General features: G+C 33.7%; 1 protein-coding gene across 6 annotated transcripts in view; it reads left to right on the top strand.

The window, feature by feature from the left end:
* RIC-3 (RIC3 acetylcholine receptor chaperone) overlaps positions 1–23,681 on the top strand; it is a 144,463-nt gene that overhangs the window by 95,014 nt on the left and 25,768 nt on the right. For all 6 annotated transcript variants that reach the window (XM_081742275.1, XM_081742277.1, XM_081742276.1 and 3 more), the window contains one exon: positions 17,341–17,436. In XM_081742275.1, coding sequence (XP_081598401.1) covers positions 17,341–17,436 — 96 coding nt within the window. The remainder of the gene's footprint in view (positions 1–17,340; positions 17,437–23,681) is intronic.

The following is a 23,681-nucleotide window of genomic DNA, read 5'->3' on the forward strand; positions in this document are numbered from 1 at the left end:
TGTAATAAGTACAAAATGCTAGCTCATTAACCTTACTGGAAATGCAGATACACATCTTCTGTGAGTTGAGCAATATCTTTTGTACTGTATGATTACTTGTAAATAATACAATCTTCGGCTTTTGTTGTTTCTTGCTCATACTAATTAACATATGTGGACATAAAGGCTTATAATTCTAGCTTTCGTGCATTGCGTTTTGTAGGAATCTTTATATATATAAAGAGCCTCCTTACTAAATATAATACATTTTTTTCTATTTTTCTTTTGTTTGTTTATTCGTAATTGAAAGGAGATAATGAAATGCAACTTACCACAATCATAGATAATGAATGATACTCTACAACAGAAAATATGGACCTGAAAAATTTTCAGTGTTGCCATCCGTAAAAATGTATCATGTTGTTTTGGTATCCTGTGAACTATTTTTTAAAAAAAAATAATAGTTGAACTTAGTTTGTAATAAACAAAATAGTTTTAACATACAGTTGTTAAAATTAAATAATAGTGTTATTTAAAAATTAATTCACAGGATACCAAAACAACATGAAACGTAATCAAATGCAGTTGAGTTCGTTCCTCTAGTCTCGCTGCTTTAACGTAGATTTTGGGGGAATTGTTGTTCTGGCAACACTGTAATTTTTATGGATGGCAACACTGAAAATTTTTCAGATTCATATCTTCTGTTGTAGAATAACATTATCTATTATTGTGGCAAGTTGCATTTCATTATCTGCTTTCACTTATGAATAAACAAGCAAAAGAAAAATTGTAAATTTTGTATTATTTTTAGTAAGGCAGACTCTTAAGACGAGAATGAAGATATGTTTACTACTATTATTGATTCAGAAAAAGGTATTACAGTTAATATGAGAGCAGCTTGTCGTTTCTCCTTTAATTACAGGTTTTGATTCAGTTCGTAAATCGTTATCTCCTCATACACGTTAAAAGGGAAAATGTAGGAATATAGGACATTATGAAATGAATACAAAATAACCAGTAACGTTTGTTGAGTTAAGTTACATCTTTCAAAAATTAGTTTTATCCTACAAGCTAAGGGAGGAAAGTTTATGTATTGTCCTGGTTATTGAATACAACAATCAGGATATAGGTTTTCCTACTTTAGCGTGTAGTTTTTGCCTTCACTGAAAGAACGTAATTTAGATCGATGCTGTTGGGATGTTTACTAAATGTTACAGTTACGATTTGTGGACCCATTTTCATGTAAATGAGAAACATAACTATGTAAAATATTTCAAATTAGTCCTATTCCGGAATATTCTACATGGCTTGCCTTCTCCTTTCTAATGTTTGCGACAAGACCAAGATTTACGAACTGGATCAAAAATTTGGACTGAAAGGAAGATGTGGAGGACAGGAACATTAAGTTTCTTTCGTGTTAACGAAAATGTACTATATACTTGAATTAGAATTAGTATATGCTCTTGGGAGTTAACTTATAAATAGACTGGCATAATCCTTCATTTATTAAAGTATCGTTTGAAACCTACTTTTTCTTATTTTTTTTATAGGCATTGAAAGTACTAATAGAATGAAATAAGTTGTAACTTCGCTTATAGTTTAATATAATTATGGTTTAATATAAGAAATATTAATAGTAACATCGTTTCACTGGAAATAAATAGAGGTTAAATATTTTTGAGAAAAGCAGACTTGATTGTATATACCGGTATAATTATGTTTCAAAAGAAGTCTAGCCAGTACTTTCAGTATAAAGGCTGTATTTTCACAATTGTACGCCCTAACGGCACATTCATAAGGCTAAATAATAAATACTATGGTTGAAAATAAATATTTCTTTTTGACGGATTACAAAATGATACAGATTTGTTCGATTTAATTCCCGCTCATGAAAGAAACCGAATGGGTTTTTGAAGAAAGGTGGTGTTTGGCAGGATTTTTTGAACCAGGACTACATTTTACTAAAGTGAATACTTAATATGAGAAGCACACATGGCATATGATTGTGTGCTGATTGAATACATAATAATAAATTGTATAAATACTTTTTAACAAATAAATTTAAATTTACAACTTTGATTGGTAATAATATAGTCAAAAGAATTATATATATATATATATATATATATATATATATATATATATATATATATATATATATATATATATATATATATATATATATATATATATATATATATATGAGTTTTATGTCCCTTTCAGCAGTGAGGCTATATGAGACATGGAGCTACTGATTGACGTGGAATCCGAACCACATGAGCTCCCGCCGGGAATCGAACCCGGATCTCCCACGCCAAAAGCACGTACAAAATTGCTATTATATGTTACTTTTGTGCAGGACATGTCCTTTAACAAATAGTCTCCAATACAACTCTTCAGAGTTTAATGCTTACCCCGGTCAAAATTTTCTAGTAGAGAGCCTGATTCTGACCATATTTAGAATTGTTACAGAATGGTTAGTTTGGATCCCTTCTGTTTCCGATGAAAGCACAATTTTCATGAGGTAATATAGGAGCTTAAAAGTAGCGATCTTCGGTCTAGAAAGCCAGAAACAATGACGTTAGAAGTCGATGTAGTGACCACATATGACCTAAATAAAAACTGTTTGGTGGACCACAACCTGTTGTGGTTGTGACGTCGGGAGGTTAAACTTAGCCTAGTAGTAGCTGTATCGGAAGACTTCTTTGGGAATATTTGTTACTGGTGGCTAAGTTAATATTCTCACCTTTAGTACGGAAGGCCAGGTTCAATTTTTGATGGAAGCTCATGGAGATTCGGATTCTACGTTAAGCTGTGGCTACACGTCTCATAGTCTTGGTGCTGGACAGGAACGTTAAATAATAAATAGCAAATGTTGTGACAGATTATTGAATTACAGTAAAAGAAAAAAAATATTTCAATTTCATATCGAGATCAAATTTATTTGGAATTCGGAAGAAATCCGTAATAGAGACTTTACAACAAACGAGGACGTTGTTGCTTTTTGTAAAAGAAATACAGGAAATAATCTTCGAGCATTCCTCTATTTTCAGTAAACTAAGTCTTAACAAAAACTGGATGACAAATGGAATTACGGGCAAACGATTTTTCTTTTCGTCGCATGTTGAGGTCTTATTGGTTAAAGAAGACTACAAATAACAAGTGATTATGCTGAATTCGAAGAAAGGATCCTTCGAACCAGCGGCCAGTGCTTTACTACGAAACCCAACATCCTCTAAAATAAATAAATATAGTCTGATATAAAATGGTCTAGATCTGTCTAGAGTTAAAAGATGTCTAAGCTGGTTATGTCCTACCGGTAAAGAATATACGTTACTTTCATTTATGTCAAGGCCTCGTGCTTTTAATCGAAGATCCTTCTTCGTATTGAGAGGTCCCGTTTCGTATTGAAAGGTCCCTCTTCGTACAGATCAAAATAAATCGATAATAATAGCTACAGGCTTTGGGAGTGTTTAAATAACAGCCGAAAGATACAGGGCTGGCTCGTCACACTCAGGTACCAAGATATATATATGTATGTATACGACGTTGACTTTCTTCTTTCATATTTACGAACCATAACAAGAACTGGAATCTATGATAACAGATGTTCTGTAACTTTAACTGCCTTGTTTCCCCTATTTTTTCTTTACCAATAGATCCATTAGGGACTATTTCCACGAGTATCTGTATATACTTATGTGTTAAAGTAACCCTTTTCCATATCACGAGCAATTTGAAAAATGTTGCTAGGGCTCTTTTTCTAATTAGAGGGGGGCGCGGTGGCTCAGTGGTAGAGCGTTCACCTCCGGTGCTTGGGGTCCCTGGTTCGATCCCAGCTCGCGCCGTGTAGACTTTGTGGTGGACAAACACCGTGCTCGTGGGTTTTCTCGGGGTTCTCCCGTTTCCTCCCACGTTCTTCATTCCACCATTTTCACTCATCTCTCAGTATCACCGTCTCCTTTAGCCTAACCGGCATAACCGTGGGACGTTAAACTTAAAGATTTCATTTTATTTTTCTAATTAGGTCTTATTTAAAAAAAAAAAAAGTAGGTGCTGCGTTCTAAAGTGTTTTTTCACCCATAGATTGGATCATAATTTCCTCCCTTATAGTATCTGTAACTAAAATCCATATAGCTCTTCGGTACTGAATTAGTACTTGTTGAAACGTCTTTGGTATTGAGAACAAGCCTCTGTTTGTTTGTACTCATGCTAACAGTATACATAAAAAAAAAGAAATAAACATTTCACTACCTCCTGTATTTTTGGATAACTTTCCTGATCCCATTACGACACGTTAACTTGGATTTATTTACCTAAAATGTAACAATATTATATGAAAAAACAGAAAAATCAACAGATTTTTTTTTTGTGTCTAGTCCTTTGTAGATGCTAATTTCAGGAAAATTGGTTAATCGCTTTGTTTTTCACATAATATTTAATTCAATCGTCACATGAGTTAATTAGTAGACTGGTTTGTTCCAGTACAACAGGAATTATATTGTTCATATTTAAATACATACCTCAAAGAGTCAAAGAGTAAAAAACTGTGGTTGCTCAGAGAGCGTACTAGATAGTATAGTTGTTAGTGCACCAGCACGGTTTAAACCGGATACCAGAGTTCGAGTTTTGGTCCAGTCGCCTTTTTTTCTCTCTTTGAACTTACATAGTAAAGGTATATTCAGGAAAGATTAAAAAAAAAAGAGAGAGAGAGAGAGAAAGAAAGAAAGAAAGAAAGAAAGGATCGTTACCCTGTTGAATATTCAATGAAGATTCTCAGCACATAAAGGTCAATATGAGTACCATAGGAATAAATTTATGGACAGATTTCCAGAATATAAAGTGAGGAAGTTAAAAGTTCATAATATGAGGGCAAATTATCAGAATCTAATGAAATGTATTTTTTAATTCTGTATGTAATTAGTAGTCCTCTTGTTCCAACATTATTTTATTTATTTAATTTTCTGCCTTAGAAACTCTGGATTCATGATTCCGTCAGGAGATACAACATGACAATAATACTGAAATGACGTAATTTTTAAGTATTAGTTGTCACTTGCAGTGTATATTTCTTTTGTCACACAAAGTAAATTTTAATCTTGATCTTATACAGAAAGATCTGATTTGAAAAAGGTATTCCACTATGCTATAGAATAGATGATTATGTTAACAATAACTCAAAACTCGTTACATTACATAGGTTACAAGAAAATTAGAAAACAAAAAATGGATCAAAAGGTTGCGATCTTGGTCAATAATTAGTTTTTGGATCAGGGGCCACAAAATTTTTGAACGGCCCCTAAATTGTGTTTTCTATGGAACAAGCACATTATACTGAGTTAACTGACAGTTTGGGTTTGGCTACACTGTATCAAGTTCTCCAAATATAAAGCCTACAAGAAAATTTTTGATTGAAATATATTGGATCTTTTGATTCAAAAACTATATGAAAACGCAGTTTAAAAGACACCTTACTTTACTGTTACATAACCATCTAATTTATAACATAAAAGAATACCTTCACTCAGATCTTTCTGTATAAGTTCAAGAATAATAGTTAATACTTAATACTTAAAAATTACGTTATTATTTTAGTATTGTCATGTAGTATCTGTTTGTGATTGTATAGTGTCTGTAAACTATTTTCAAACATTTAATAGTATCTCGCCACAAAGCCATGAACTCGTGAGACGGAAAATTAAATAAATAAACAAGATAATGAATATATTAATGAATTATAAGCCTTTATGTGCACGTTAATTATGAGCAATAATAAACAAAAATAATTAATTATGAATATTTTGATAAATAAAATTTTAAAAATTATTTATGTATTGGTATAACTTATGCATATATATATATGAAAATACAAGTAAAATGTTAGATGCATGGTGAATAAAATTTGGAAATGCACGTTAATTTTTCCTCTGTATAAAATTCCCTTTTTAACATCATTTTAAAATGCGTTTTTTTTTTAAATTAAACGAATTCTTGGTCCAATATTTTTAAAATTAAATTCCTTACTTTAAATAAATATGGTAATTGTAAAGATATATAAAAAATGTAGTAAGCAATAAACATATTGTAAATGTGAAATTACCCCACTGTACAAGATGCTGCGATTGCTAAAATAATAAAATTAAAAATATAATAAGTTCTAAACTTTGCGTGAGTATAAAAATGTTCATATATTTTGTGATATATATAATCTTGCTAGAATTATATCATTTTATTATATTTTTGTATGGTTTATAATGGTGCATACCTAGATATTAGCAAGGTAATGTATTCAGATCATAAATTTCGTATATTTCAATTGCTATATTACATTAAATATGTTTAGAAATATGCTAAAGTATTCTATAATGGTTAAATAAAAGGTCGCTTCCGTAATTTGGGTTTTGTGAATAGCATGCAGGGGTTTGTGTCCAATTTAATTGTAATATACTGGGTGAAGTAAAAATCGTAAGGCACTCTTTTACAAATATATTAAAAATAGTTGGTGAAATGGAGATTAATCAATATTAGTAGGTAACTCAGGTATCTGAATATCACCATTAATAAGGAGAAGAGGGCTATTTTGAATCAAAGTTAACGGCTTGAAATGAAAAGAGAATCAATTACCAGATCAAGTAACAATACCAAGAATATATTTCTTTAGCATAAATATATTCAAACATGTCTTAAAAATACTCAGAATGCAAAACCAGAAAGACAACATACTTTAAAATCCTATGATCTTTCAGTTAATTGGGCCTGAATTTCAGTTCGGTTTCTGAATAAGGGATTCTGTTGTTAAAAGTATATGACTATTTTGCCTTCGATATTAAAAGTGGTCACTGGAATCATGGTTCATTTTCATGATAAAAGGAGTTCTGTGACAAATTGGTATGAAAGAGGAACATCTTGCAAATGTAGTTCTAAATGTACTGAGTATCTGTATTCATTTAAGACTTGTCGTTTCGTCACCTGTTCTTTTGTAGAAAAAAAAAATCGTCTTGCACACTTCGTTTCACTTTTATTGTTCTGCATATATTTTACTTTAGCAAATTTTCAAGGGAAATAGTGAAAAAAGTTACCGTACGAGGTATTCGACAAGAATAACTTAAGCTACAAGCTTGAAGATTTCCTCTCAAGTGAGTTTCCAGAGCATTATTACGAAGCAGTATTAAGCGTGTTTTGTGTTTTCGAATTTTTCCCTTCTAAAATTTTTATTAAAAAGACAGAAGCAAAAACATCACTCAAATTTCTTCTTTTAAAAATAAATTAAATACTATTGTCAAAGGAATAGTAGCAATCTAATGTAAATGTATAAAGTTGTTTCTTGTTAAAAATTCTCCAAAGATTGACCATTTAGATTTTGTAAAGAAATCAACCATTGACAGAAGAATACATTTGAAACTCATACAAGGGATAATCTATAGTTTCCTACTTTGATATTTAATATGTATCTATAAAGAACATTAATCGTATAAAAAATTTCAACAATTTTCAGTACAGTAAAAAAAAAAAAATTCAGAGCAGATGATTTTTTTTTTTTCGAGTTAAGAAATTGGATACTGGGAATTCAATGATAACTGAAAATCAACTATGTAAAGACTCAAGCTTATAAAATTTTAGTGATGACTAAGGCAAAGCTGTGTTTATAGGAACAGTGTTGATACGTACAGACCAATACTGGTATACCCACTCTTTGATTAAACAAATAATAAAATCCGCTGAACCTTACTTCTAGTACTGGATCAGTGAAATTTTAGTAGACATTTTTAGCAAGAAAATTAGCGAATTTCACGTCGTGTTATTGTCTAATATATAAGGCAATTGCTTTGCAATGAATCATCCCAATTAGATGAATGCCTTATTCTTTCTGAAAATTGTCGATTTTCTAAGATTAACATTACGTTTACATACTTGAAAGAACTAGCGATTGCGGCACTAGTAAAAAAGTGCTCACGCTTGCATACATTTCTAATTGTCTTTTTTATACTAATTTGAGGCAGGGGCGGATCCAAGGGGGGCGATCGGGTCAATCGCCCTTCCCCCAGAAGAGGAAACTATCTTATTTTATATATAAAACCCATCCCAGAGTTTGGAGCTCTTAAAAGTAGCTCTAAGTAGCAATATTACATCCCCCCGCAGAAGCCCGTCCTGGATCCGCCCCTGATTTGAAGATGCCAAATTCAATAAAACTATTTTCAGATATACTCTTCCTTGGAGCCTTCAAAAAAAAAAAAAAAAAAAAACCTCCAAATACCTTATGCCAATGATCAATATGCCCACGCTTGAGTACATTTTTAATTTTACTTTTTATACGCATTTGAGGATGCCGAATCCAATTAAACTATTTTCAAATATATCCTTCCTTGGAGCCGAGAAAAATTACCTTAAAGTTGGGATCTTTGAAGTACCGCTTATACCAATAGTAAAAGCGCTTGCATATATATATATATATATATATATATATATATATATATATATATATATATTTATTTATTTATTTATTTCACTTTTTGTATTAATTTGAAAATGCTGAATTCAATGCAATTATTTTTATACATACGCGTCCATGGGGCTCCTAGAAAATGGTTTCAAATCTGAGGTATAAATAAATGTAATTATTCTAATTTATAGGTTCCAAATACAGATATCACTCGGTAAATATTTGACGAAATTTGACACATACGATCGGGGTTGATTTCTCGTAAATATACTGTTTTTCAGCTTTCACACTGTTACGTGTATAGGGAGATTATTGGCGTAAATCTATCCATATTTGACCTATCTATGAGTCACTATCTGATTTTTTTAAAGTAAATGTTTATGTAAATGAAGGTTAAATAAATATACCTGTTCAAATAGGTTTAGTCTATAGTAAGGTATTGCGAATTCAACGATTATTATAAATCTACAGAAAAAAGTCTCCACAGCATACTTCTTAGCAATGTGACCAACTGTAAATATACTAAGTGAAACTGTGCCCTTAAAAGACCAAATAACAAGAAGCGTTGTATAAGGCAAAGTGACTACCAAGTATTGCACATAGTAGGTTGAGTAAGTAATTATGTGAATAAAGTTCATATAATACTCTTTCTCCTTCACCTAGTTTTGTGCAAGATTAGGCAAAAAAAAAAAAAAATCTATATCCTATCATTCCTATGTATATAGGATTACGAAATGTAAAACTAAATACATTGTTTTGTATAAACATATTTTAAAGGGTGTGGTTTGTGATTTTGAACCTGTTTTGGTTTGATTGTTATTTTGGAGTGTATATTTTATACAGCACTATTTATTATTATTTTCTTGCAAACGTAATCTTGACTTCTAATTCCTTTCCGTATTATATTATATTTTATTCTGTGACATGTTTCCAGCTCGTTTTAACGCTATATTGACCCCTTTTCCCATCGAATGGTGTGTTATGAAATTTGTACTAAATAAAACGAAATCTCAGATAATATGTGGTAGAGTTAAAATTACATTTACGTTAAAGTGTAAAATTGTTTTAGTTAAAATTATATTTATAGCATATAAAACTGCCTGAGAATTACAGCTGCTTGAAATGGGACTTTTTCAAGAATATTATGTACTCTGTATTCTGTCAATGTTTTGGTATTAGAATTATGCATAGTATTATTTCTCATAGATATTTCAATTATTATTATTTTAACTACTTCGTCTCATATAATCAGTACAAATCTCGTAAGTTCAGAAAAAAACTAGAAATAAAAAAAAAAAAAACAGATAAGGTAAAAATGTAGGTAAAATATAGGTACAAATTAGAAGTGATTCTTAAACAGAGCAAAATCAAAGGGATCTGGAAATCGTTTGGAGGCATTTCCTCGGTACGGGTAAACATCTCCTGGTTGGGTTTTAAAATATCTAAAATTCAAATTTAAATATTTACGTCAAGTGGAGCTCCATACACTCAATGGCTTTATTTGTATCGTACAGCAGGATTTTTTTAAAGATACTACGATTTTATTTGAGTCGTCCAGTTCCAAAACTGATCTTGTCCGTTTATATCTAATTCCATAAACCGAGAAAAAAATGTAGAATCGAGCGTTTCGTAGAACTGGAAATATTTGAGGATGTTTAAGTTTTTCACATGAACACTCTAAAGTATTCTCAGTTCTACAAAACATGCAGATCTTACATTTTAAAAAGTTTTTTGAGAGTTTCTGTAAATGAACAGGAGTCGTTTTCCAACTGGACGACTCATTTCTAAGTTCGAAAGAATTTGTTAAAAGTTTCACAATCAAGTAAATACACGTTTCCAAAGGTTTGTATTTTGATTATATTTCTGCAATACCCTACATAGAAAGTGATAGGTCATCAATGTGGGATAATTATCATTTCTTAGATCTTGAATATAGTCTTCATTCACTAGAGTAGCCACCTATCCTGAATTATGTAGGACATCCCGAATTTTAGAAAAAATTTCAGCGTCCTGAATTACGCGTTAGAGAGGACGCATCATCGGCGGGACGTCAATTTATCCAAAATACAAAATATGCGACAAGAATTCTTAGTGATATTTGTAGATTTCGACCCACGATATGTGCTTGTGACTATGATTCTGTCACTAAAGCATTTTGTGTTGGTAACAGTGAAATAATCGCCAATGATGTTATTCATTGTTTGTACAATCCGCGGCAAAAAACCTGCAACATGAGCATATAAGTTAATTGTGAAATGACGAAGTCTTTTGCTCCAAAATAAGTGTGCACGGGAGGAGGCCGAGGTTTATCCTGGCGTGATTCGTTACACTTAGACGTTATGTTCATTCTCTGTGCTGTTAGGCGTAGTTTCAGAATAAAGTTACATCCTCATGTTGCAGGTTTGTTGCCGCGGATTGTACCGAGTCGATGGTTCATAAGTTCTGTTCAAGTAACCATCAACAAACCTGACACTACTAGTTTTGTTTTTCTATGTGCTTTGGGTTTAAATTTTCATAGCAATTTGCATTCATGACTCCAAGTGTATATATACTTCTTACTATTATTCTTAATAATTTGTTTCATGTTCAAATTTGAGTATGAGGAACCGATGAACTGCTCACGGTTGATAAGCATGTCCCACTTTAGGCTCTCCAAAAGGTGGCAACCGTATAATACAGAGTTTTATTATCCACAATGATCTTAGGTGCCCGTTTTCTGTTTACTTTTATGTAATTGCCCGTGTAAAAACTGATTGATAAAAGTGAATCTTTGATTCTAATCCAGTTGTAAGTAAATTTTGTTGTGAGAAGTACTATTACCAATAGTCAATCTTAATCCATATCTGAACAATATACTTTTAAGTAATATAATTATTGTATGTATACTATACAATAATCGAGTTATATATTACTAATTAATTGGCTGTACTAGAGCGCATAAAAATCAAACGACGGTGTCGTTTTTGGCAACGCTTTTTTTTTTTTATTATTTTAAGAGGAAGGACCTAAGTGAATAGTCACCGCAGCCAGATACTGGGATCGGTACCTCCACCGTATAAAGTTTTCTCTGTCTATAGGGTAGAGCAAAATACGGCACACAGAAGATTGGACTTTCCCATCACCTTTTTATTACAAGAAATCTCCTCTTGAATACAATATGTTACAATAAGTAAAGTTCCTTTAATTATGTAGGTTAAATGAAGGGAACCCAATGACCAAGCGTCTTAGGGTATGTTGGTTAGGTGACTCTCAGTGATCGTGCGTCTTAGAACGGGAATTAAAGTTTGGTGATTAGGTAACTCTAACCGGGCGTCTTAGAGAGGAGAAAGAGCTCAATGACCAGGCGTCTTAGAGAGGAGAAAGAACTCAATGACCAGGCGTCTTAGAGAGGAGAAAGAGCTCAATGACCAGGAGTCTTAGAGAGGAGAAAAAGCTCAATGACCAGGCGTCTTAGAGAGGAGAAAGAGCTCAATGACCAGGAGTCTTAGAGAGGAGAAAAAGCTCAATGACCAGGCGTCTTAGAGCATGTAGGAAAGGTGCCTTTCAATCACAAGGCGTCTTAGAGAGCTGGTAGTTTGATCAATCGTACAATATTAATACTTCCTAAGGTATGCTCTCCTCTTTTATCTTCCCTCTGCGTCATTTGTCGAATGTCAGCGATGATGGACGAGGTCTACTTCGTTGCTGTCGTCTGTAGTGTGTTTGTTTACTTCAAGCATGTGATATAGAAACACATGGCTACATCCAGCATGGTGTGAAGACACGTGGAACCTTACAATATATTTCGAACTGACTACAAAGACACACGTTTCTCGCCACATAAATAAAAACTCGATACTACATCGTATCTCGAACCAAGCCAATTCAATTAGGATTGCTATTACCTTTCTCCCAAAGGTCATATTTATATTCTCTTGTTATTGGAGATTCCTCGTGGCTGTTTGGTTAACGTGCATGTCTTTGATGCGGGAGACCTAGGTTCGATACCCGGTGGGAGCTTATGTTGTTTGTAACCCACATTAAGCTGTAGGTCCATGTTTCATATGGCCTCGCTGCTGAAAAGAACGCTAAACTCTAATTAACTAACAACAAACCTTCTTGTTAGCCTATCGAGAGTTCTTTATAAGCCCACTTGTGTTTCCCTTGTTGTCAGAAAATACAAAACTTATTTTAATAAGAGAATCATTGAAATTTAATTATTGATCAAGTAATTCATGTAACGATTAAATGTCTAATCGTTAAAGAAATGCACCATTGCTTCGTAATGATTTGGTTCCAGACAAGCTTATAAATTAAATATTTTAATCCAAATTGCGTTTCGGTTTAATTTGTTAAGATAATTTGTTCTTTTGCGGTATGTATGTGTATTTTCTTACAAAATTTGTACAACTGGTCATGAAATCTTTCGAAAATTAACTGTAAAATATTAAATTGTTTCGTTGTCGCACAATATCAATGTGTTCAATAGAACGAAGCACAAAAGAATAACTGAGTTGGTCAGTGGTAGAGCACCTACCTGATAACAGGAAAAGGTTCGATTCTTTCCAGTTCAAGTTTAGAATTTCTGTAATAGGAAAGAAATGATTATATGAAACGATAAATAGCGTTACTGGCTAAGTTCAACCGTGAAGTCTTCACGCCATTCACATTATATTGTCTTATATTATCCTATCGAAGATATTGGAATAATACCTGAATAGAAGTTCACACTTAGTTCCGTTCTTCTTAATAAACATCACTTGTCACCATTTATGAAATGTTAACTAGAAATTATAAGGTTCAGTGTTTCAAAGAAAGAAAAAAAAAACTTGTAATACTGCTTATGTTTCAGCATCATTACGTTTTCCTCAGATTGTTCTCTCGTTTCTTAATATACAGGTTTAATCATTGGCGGCTGTTAAGGGAAATCACATCAACTTTCATTACTTCAAACTAAGGGGAAAAACTTCCTAATGTACTAATACTTGCATACATTGTGTGTGTTTCCCCCTTTGTGTTAAGCGATTAAAGTTGAATTTTTACTCATGTCTCTTATCTTACGAGTCGCCACTGCATTTAATTATGTTCTTCCGTTTATTATACCATTTGGATATAAGTTTTTTGTCAATAATTCAAGGGAGAAAGTGGTTATTTAAAAAAAAAGGAAAAGGAAAAAAGAAAGAAAGAAAATCTTAGGCAAAAGTCGAAAACTTCATCGTTGTTTTTCGTAAGTGTCAAAAGAGACTTTAAGCTAACTATCCCAAAAATTATTGAAAATCAGTCAATGCGGTTTAAGAAAAGTCGGATGGAGACAAACTGCTATCTCCTATTTTTAAATCCATATGTTTCAGAAATATGCGCTACAAATTTTATAAGAGAAAATTGAGTCATGACTGAATATTCTTTCAAAGACTTAAACAGACAGTTTTTAGATTAAATACAACCAATGAAAATGTGTGGTACAGTCATAGAATCCACCAGCACCAAAGCTGAAAACTTTTCAGCTGGTACGTGTCAGCATTGAAAGCTTGGTAAAATAACAAAAGATGGCTTGTATCTATTATTTTAAGTTACCCTCAATAAAAATTCTCAACTTAGCGCTAAAAGTTTGCCATAATGCTGTAATCTACTGAATTTTTTACCTTCTGAAATATACAAATTAGAAAACAGCACATATTTTTTGTTGCGTGGTGTTTATTATATGCCATTAATTCTCTTAAAGTTATATCTCGATATGACCCACAACATTTTCAGCACATGACTTTAAAATAACGTTAATTTTATTGTAATATCTGCTTAAGTTTAACGAAGTGTAAACATTTGAAAATAGAGAGTTACTTCGTATACTCCGTATATTTTCCAAAGTGGTTAACCTTGTGACCCCGACATTAATTACGTTTAGTTCTAGTGTACTTAATAAATAAATATGCTGCTTTTAGTATTCGGATAGTTTCAGTTAATATTCCTAAAGGAAATCAATGCTAGTTGTAAGTTTTTGTTTGTTTGTTTGTTTAAATGATGGATAGGGATGAAAGTATATGTAGTGAAAATGTAGTTTTAGAGTTTTCTAAACTTCATGATTCAGGAAAGCAAATTTTATTTTGTTCTTGTAACTTTTGTTTCATAACAGATATACGGTTTTCCAAAATTGAGTATTAGTACTGGAATGAATTTATTAGCTGTACATGTATAATTTTAGTGATTTTGCTCTTTTGATATTCATTTTTATGAAAAAAACAAATTTTCTCCAAACAAGCGGCTAACGTGTCGGTTTTATCTTCTAAAATTCGTTGTGGTGGTATTGCATAATTTTGAAACGTGGATTTTATTTTTATTTATTTATTGAACAAATACCCAGATACAGCATAACTTTGCCATTTTACACAGGGACATGCTAACAAAAGAAAGAAAAAAACAAGACAACAATAACAACAACATAGAAAAAAAGAGTGTAAAAGGCAGACATTAGTTCGTCATAATTCCTCGAATTAGTTTAAGTAGTTCTCGCAGCTGTTTAGAAGGTAGCTTTAAAAACATTTCTGACAACTTAAACTCCGAAAAATTTAGTTTCCATAATGTGTTTATAAAGATTTCTTTATATAATAATGTTCCGTCATTGAATAATTGGCAAGTAATAATCAACCTGTAAATGCTGTATAAAGAAGAACGTAGCACGTATTTGCATCCTCCAGCAGACCTGGGGAAAGGAGGCAAATGGTACGCTTTCTTTTGTTAATTAAATTCACATAGCACAAACGGCATGCCAAGTAGCAACCAAAAGAAATAATGACATTTTGGCGGTTTGCGTAATCTCAGTACATAAAAGGTAGCATGTATGAAAGGAAAAAAGTGAAGAAAAAACACATCAATATGCTACTGCTTCAGTTATTTTTAATATATGTATTGTAAGACAATATCGTAGGAAATTATAAACAGGGTTACTACAAATGAAGTTAACACTTCCTGTACCATATATTAACCAGATTATTAAAGGAGTGGCCGTTTGTAACTCTAGAACTAGAAAGATGATAATGGTCAGTTTGCAGTGACAGAAGACATTGATGTCAACGTTTCTAAAAAGAAATATTCGTAATTTAACTTATTATTGAGGAATAGTAACCCTAAAAGTTCTTAATTCGCTTAATAGTTCATATTAAAACATCTAGAAAGACTTCTTTTTGCATGTTTTTTATACAGTCATCTAGTGACAAAAATAGAAAATACTTAAAAATTTTGCATGGGAATAGTTAGCGAAAAAAGTTACAAGGGAAGACGCTAGATGGCAGAGGTATGCCAACACCGAGATTCTTACCTCAGCAGGTCAAAACTTCTCGAAAAATTTATATTTTTTAAAAAGTAGTACGTTCACTTGTTTAGTTGATTACTTTAAACTCGTCGACCGGAACTGTAAGGGCCACGTGCAAATCTAGTGGAAAAGCGGTCTGCACGTTTCTATTGGAACTGTCGCGAGCTTTTCGTCACCAAGTTCAAAATGTTGTATGAGTACATTGTAATATAGCAAATGTACGGTACAAACACGAGACACAAAGTAATAAATAAATAAATAACCGAATACGATAGATCATTCCTCCCAAACTGATCTCTGCTAACATTATCAACAGCGCATTATGTGATAAAATGGTGGAAATAAACTAATTTTCCGTATATCATTTTCTCTGTAGTACAAATACAAAGAAATTCGAAGAATTAAAAAGAAAAAAGATTGGGCCGGAGATTACATATTGTTTTCCATGGCTTTGCACCAGTCTCAAGAGTGAAAGTGTGTGGATGGTCCAAGCATGGATTGGATACCGCAGAGCAGTGAATCCCAGCCATTTTAAATGATAGGTCGGTGTATACTGAGCACTCGTGACATCGCGATACACTTTTTTGATTTTTAGAAAAATAATAATATACATTATAACATCCTAATGCTATTATGTTTCAATAAAGTAGTCACTTTATGTAGTACTAAGGATTGTTGTTGCTGCTGAAGGTGGTGATGGTATAGTATGTCTCAAACTTGATTCTAACTAATTATTAAATACTTAATGATTTTTAAATTCTAAAATTTTGCTACAAACCGGTTGAGAACCACTGCCGTAGGGCATCGAGAGACCCAGGTTCAATCTGTAACCCAGCCACTCAAGTTTCATTGACCTGTATTTTGTACTGAAGTCATCGTGCATTGTTCAGTTTCGTTCTTTTTACAGGAAGTGAAAGAACAAATACTGTTGTTTTATCTGTGACACTCAATACTGTATTTCATTTTGCTCTGAAATGCCACTCAACTACAGTAACGAGTTCATTTTTTTTGGAAATATCATTTCCAACTGCATTATAAGCCATTTTGTTTTTGTAGACAACAAATGCAGTAGTAACTCGTTGTAACAACAAAGCACCGTCTATTAATTTTTTATCTGTACCAGTAGTGACTTTTGTGGGAAGTCACATCGGTAAAAAAATAAAATTTTATTTGGTACAGGCTGTGTAAGAAACCTTACGTAATGTTCTTATTCTTGAATGCAATAATTAAAATGTTTGGCAAGTTTCTTCGCGTAGCTTGTAGTAATAAAATTTTAACTCTTACCGATGTTGTCTTCTCTCAAAAGTCGCCGTTGATCTTTACTCTCCTCAGTCAATACATACAATGTGTATCTGACTATTTAACAGTTCCGAGTCTTGTACAGCATTAGAAGTGCCACATCCTTTGTAGTAACCCTATCTACGAATTTAAAGTATATTCGCTTTCATGCTTTGCTTTCTACACTTAATTAGTATACACTCCAATTTAATGTAAACAAATACATAGTAGTGCTGTATAATATAGTGTGATGTGAATTTACATTTAAGCATGTGCGTAATTGCTTTTTTTTAAACAAAAATAATTGTTGCACTTTTTTTTTCATGTGTAGTGACCCTAACATAGTTTTTATTTTTAGGCTGATGCTCACGATGCTAAAATTGTGGATCTGACCTCAAATGTCCCCGTAGAGACGAAGTCCACCTCCAGTTTTACGCCGGAACAAACTCAACAGGTAGACCAAAAACATGATTTAAAACCTTCTTTACATAGCTCTAGTAATGAATCAGGTGTTTCTGGACATAAAAGTGTTAAATTTGCAGCCAAGACCGGAAGTGTAGATGTAGATGATGCATCTGAATTATCCGAGCCTGTGACAGCTGCGTCTCATTTTGATGATAATGATGATGTCTGTGGTATCCCGGATATTGAGGTAGATGAGGAAGTGGTTCTGGGAGCCAGTGGTAAGCCAGCGAGATTAAAAGGGGAAGAAGCTGAAGTGCACGTGGTCGGTATGGAAATGACGGCGAGTTGTGAAGGTGGACAAAGATGGAGTCGGCCGACGACGCCAGTGCTTGGAAGTTCGCGAAGTCCTAGTTGTACCCCAATCCCACCGCCGGAACCTCAGAGTATCTTCCTTGAAGGCTCCCTTCCGTCACAGTCACAACTCCTGGTTTCGGAATCAGAATGCGAGGCCTTGAAGCTTTCACGCGACCAATTGGAGTTGGACGAGGCGGAGTATGAAACTGCTCCAGTGATTCTCAGCGGGAAGATGACGCTATCTGTGATAAGTTTGGAGAAACAAGATGATGCCACAGCGCCGTCTGTTTCGTTAGCTGATGACGACAGGCAGCCGACGCCCACGGGAAGAAATTTCTTTGACGACTTCGCCAGTGGTAGAAGTTCCTCACAGTATCAGAGCGGAAGTAGATCACCCATTGATCAGCAGCGATCGAGAGATCCGGTCCATGCATCAACGTTAGATGAAACTGAAAAACTCCTGGAACTGGAGAGTGTAAGCTTTGCTTACTTTTTACGTGTGTTATTAACCCATTAATATAATCTGCATCCACACTATAAGAATCGCTTGTTTTAATTATGTAGTGTCTCATGTGTGTATGTGTATACTAACATAGTTTATCTCTGTGAATTATTTAATACTTAAATGCAGTCTATCAAGACAATTATACGCGTTAAAGCAGGCTATAGTTCGTGATTATTGTATTGCAAAATAATGTGATAATCGAAAACCTACAAGATCAGGAAATTTATTTTGACAAAGTTGAACACATTTTTCTAAGAGTAGACATTAATTTGTCCAACTTTTTGATAGTTTTCAAAAAGAATACTAGAATTAAATCATTTAACAGTATGTGCAAAGTGCTATAGTCCAGTAACGTGCCGTGGATTTTTGTTTAAGGAAAGTGTAGGTGTTTCTTTCTCCCATTTTAAGATTTTAGTTGAAAATTCTTAACTAGTGCTGAAACTTGGATTCCAGCTTAGTTCGACCATAAACGTTTCATATTGAAAAATTTTATTAGTCTATAAATTAAAACTTCTCTTTGAAACAAGACAGTGACCAATATGGGCAGAGTTTATTCTATTTTGCAAGTATAGATGTACCTTGATAGTTGTTCACTTCATTAATTTGATCATTCATAACTGGAGCCAGAAAGATATTACCGGTATGTAATGTATTACTGTTCTCTGGGTTGGCATTTACACTGGAACTGCATCAAAAAATAAAATAAAAATTTTAAAAAATAAAAAAATGGAAATCTAAGAGAACATGCAGCCATCTATTTGCTGTTTTTCTTTACACTTACTTTAAAAATAAATTATATGATGGAGAAGGGGCTAGTTTTATTACAAAAGAGAAAAATGTCAGGATCGAATAGCAGTGTCTTCTCATAGTCATGACGTGATCATAGTCTTTTCTTTTTTTTTTAGCGACAAGACTAAATATTCAGTCTAACACATTGATTGCTGAACAACTTTAGAAGAATCGAAAATTTCTCCCACTAATAAGTTTCAGTGAATGAATTTGTACCGGATAGAAAGTTATGTATCCTAACAAAGAAACAATCTTACATAAGACGGAAACGTTCAGCTTCGAATTCGTTTTTTTTTTTCTCTCTCTCTCTCTAAGATTAATGTCAGCACTTGTCGATCGAACACTCCACAAGCTAATTCTGACTCACGAATTTCTCTCAAGCATGCCAGATGAATATCAAACGAGTACCTAAACGAAGTGGATAGCCTATTTGGAATTTTCTTCTCTCTAACTTATATCAACACAAACACTTGTAGTGGATTCCTATTTTGTATAAATACAAAATGACCCAGTGAAACTTCCTACATTTTAAAGGTTACTAAAACAAAAAGTATTGCAGATAGAAACTTGTTTATTCTCAAATATAAAGTGGCATTGGAAACAGTTTGTAATTACTTTGTTCTCATTTGGATTATGAGAGATGATTGGAATAAAACGTAATAAAACCTAGCTTATGTGTGAGACATAACAGGAAGATCAACATACCTGATGATTAAGAGCATTCAACACTAGTTCTCAATGTAATCACCTTTTTTGTTCAAGTACTTGTTACAACAATAGATGAGGATTTCCAAACCGGTTGCACAGAAATTCACGCCAAGTTCTCGTAGCCACCGTGAAGCAGTGGTTTTCATATCATCACATGTCAGATAATAATGGCCAGTTAAGCTCAACTTTAGAGCAGGGAAAAGATAAAGTCACTGGGGGCTAGGTCAGGGCTGTAAGGGGCTACTCTAGTCGTTCCCAGTGTAAACGCTAAATACATTCAACAGGGTTTTCTTTTTTTTTCTACCAGTCATCACCCGGTGAAGAAAATTGTTTCCCTCAGCTGTGTAACACTACGAGATATACAGCGACGTCGCCACTCTAGTTGTCTTATGGTTCTCGAATAGTGCCTGTGGCACCCGTTTCGCGCACACTTCCGTCCTTCTTTCAAGGGAAGACAGCATTTCGCTACATATTGTCTTGAAATCGATCCCGCCCCCCATGCCCATACACTTGTACAATTTGTCTATGAGTGTCACCAGGTGTGATGTTTTTACCCACAGGAGCTGCACCACAGACCTCACTTCTACTTTTAACTAATTTTCCAGGCGACTAACCATTTTAAATATCTGCTTCTCGGTTATACGTGGTCACAATTTGAAGTCCTCAAACCTGCAATAAGGTAGACCTGTTATTAATCTACAAGTAAATTTTCGTTAAGTTACAGTGAATAACACAAAAGTTATATGCTTTGCAACCTATTTTTCTGATCATCCCTCGTACTCTGTTCTGTTGTAAGTTGAAATGACACAAAAATTGTCAGTAATACGCAATAAAGCTCCTCATCTTTTGATCGGCTTTAGCGCTGCCAGTAGAGGGGCGAAAAGATGGGGGTTGTCGCTTCACTCAGCACTCTTCTGCCGTTTTCAGTCGTCATTAAGGTGTAGTCAATAGCTCAACGCACGTACTCAGTCGTGATTTTTTTCAAAAGCAGCAGTTTTATGATTACAATGGAAAGAGCTTTACAATTAAAGTTTGCTATTTTCCACATAATTGGAATGTTCGTGATCGGAAGACTTATCTTACAGTAGGTCAAGACTTTCCGAACAATGGGTTCAGCGGGAAAAAAAAAAAAATCTGGCCGACTTAAAAGTTTTTAAACATCTGAGAATATAGAAACTGTGAGACAGTCTGTTTTGCAGTCCCGAAAACGTTCTCCAGAAGCATGCTGCAGCTATTAGGCTTCCTAGGGTGAGTGTAAGAAGAATTTTACATAATTACGAACTATTTCCATACCATTTTATATTTTTTGAATAAACGACTTTCTATCTGTAATACTTTTTGTTTTATTAACCTTCAAAGTGTGGAAGGTTTGTTGAGTCACCCTTTTTAACAAAAACAAAAGAAATTCTATCAAATTTTTCGTTGTTTGATAGTTCTTATGAAATGTTATTATGATTGAGGTTTTGAGTACAATGAGGTTTGAGGTTTTGAGTGATCTTTATTGAAGAAAGACGTAGGAAAAAGCAAATCTTTATTGGTTTGCAAAAATTTCACTAAGACTCAAACCCCAAGTTTGATGGCCCGTAACCCGAGAACGAAAAGTGTGCACATCATAATATTTCACACGCTCGTATTACCAGCTCAAGGTCAACCATCATGCCAAGTTTGATCCAGATCGGATTGGTTCGATTGCAACTCGTACGGTGTATAGTGTCCTTGATTTTTGAGGGGAAAAAATCATAAAGGACAAAAAGAAAAGGGAAAAAATTACTAAGAAACAATTGAATTAGGTACGGAAAGTTTACTAAATGTTACCAGCATAATAAACTGTAGTGGCCACGCGTAACGCACTTACCAACGCTCTCGCCCTTGGTGCGAGAGGTCCTGAGTTCGATTTCCGGTTCAGGCCAGTCATTCTGAGTGAGAGTTCTTCTTTGCCGGAATGGTACCTAACACAAAAGTCCCAGGCCGCTTCTTCCCTTCCCCATTCATTTCTTTTCTTGGGTAGTGTGCTCGCCAAGAAACGTCATCCCTCATACATCACGAGCTAAAATGACCTTAGATGCCGAAAATTTAGAAACATAATTCCTAATTTCCTTACAAGTTGTGCTTGAAAGCTCCAATTTTTTAAAGTTATACAGACTGTAATTATAGTTTTATTTATTTTTTTTTAATTTTCAAAAAATATTTATTCGACATGTTTTACTGGGTACTACAGTTTCATTGAGGCATGGTGGCTCAGTGGTAGAGCGCTTATCATTGGTGTTAGGGGTACTTGATTCGATCCCAGGCCGAGGTAGACAACATCGTGTCCGTTGGTTTTGACGGTCTTCTCCCATTTCATTCCTCCAGTTCTTCCATATCACAGCCACACAAGCACAAAATTAATTAATTAATTAATTAATAAAAGTTGTATGCACCGGACCACGGGGTATGAATTCGATGTATTTTGTTACACAGAATTCAAATTTCGAAACGCCAGGATGAGTGACTGTTATATTTTTTATGGGCGAAAAATTTGAGCGATTTTGAATAAGATCACAAGTTTTTCGCCCATAAAAAGGGATTGACATGGTCAATCGTCCTGTTTTTATTTATTTATTTTTATTTTATTTATTTATTTATTTATTTATTTATTTTTATTTTATTTATGTATTTATTTATTTATTGTGTGTGTGGCTGTATAATCATTCACTTTCATTAATCTACTGTCTCCTTAAGCCTAAAGAGCATAACTGTGGGACGTTAAAATAAAGGCTTTGTTTGTACCTACTCATTTTTTTCGACGTTTTTTGATTTTAGTCTTCCATAGTTGTTCTAATTAAAATCTATATAATGTGGTAAGTTCTTACCAAAAATCTATTATAATTTTGAACACAGTGATCAATAGAATAGCAACACATTAATCGTTGGAGGATCAAGTTGTATTCTCGGGAATCTACTAGGAATATTTCAGATTGATTGATTTGATTTTTTTAGTTTAACGTCCCGTTCAGCAGCTAGGTTATATGAGACATGGACATACTGATTAACGTGGAATCCGAATCACATGAGCTCCCGCCGGAAATGGAACCCGGCTCTCTCATGCCAAAGGCGAGGACGCTAACCGCTTGCCACGAAGGAGCTCAGGAGTATTTCAGAATTCTTAATTAATCATATTTCTAAGATAGAAAAAGAACAAATTAAGTCTTAAAGATTAACAAGTAAAGTCTGTTTATCTCTGAATGAAGTGGTTTAAGTCCCTCGATTAACTTCTATAGTCTGAGGAAACGGATGGTAAATAAAAGCAAGTGAGATGGCACGAGAAAAGCTGTGCGATTCAATGTGATATTATTCACCATAAGTTCATATTAGCTAGGATCGAACCAGGAATCCTCCGTCTTAGAGATGGTCGCTGTACCATTGATCCACCGCGCCCCTTTGTCCCACTTCTCTCAGAATACATAAATAATCCCATCAATGATGACAAAGTGAGAAGAAGTTGAAGAATTCGAAGAAATATTTGAATACAATATCAATCAAAAGCAAAATTCATACAGCACTACCAAGACTCGAACTCGTGACTAGTCCACTTCAAAAATTAGCAAGGATCCATCTTATCCTTTGCTTTCATTTTGCTTCCACTACAGATAAATAGTTCGGTGCTTTAATTATGAATATTGTTTCAAATATTCATAAACTTATACGGAATGAATGCCACTTGTAAGACTAAAAAAGAAAATTTAAAAAAATTGTGTCGCGAAAGTGCATGCTTACGAAGTTGGAAATTGTGCATAGCCCATGCGTAGATCTGTTGCCAAGTCATACACACTGGCAGCCAAGTGACTCCCTCAACACGAAAAAGAAACAGTCACGGGAGCAGAAACCTTTTGGCGAACAGTGAGTGCTGCTGTTGGACAAACATGTATGACTTGGCAAGTGGCGTGTCAGCTTTTCGC

The sequence above is a fragment of the Thermobia domestica genome, chromosome 16 (genome assembly GCF_964235325.1).
Source record: "Thermobia domestica chromosome 16, izTheDome1.hap1.1, whole genome shotgun sequence".
Taxonomy (NCBI): Eukaryota; Metazoa; Arthropoda; class Insecta; order Zygentoma; family Lepismatidae; genus Thermobia; species Thermobia domestica.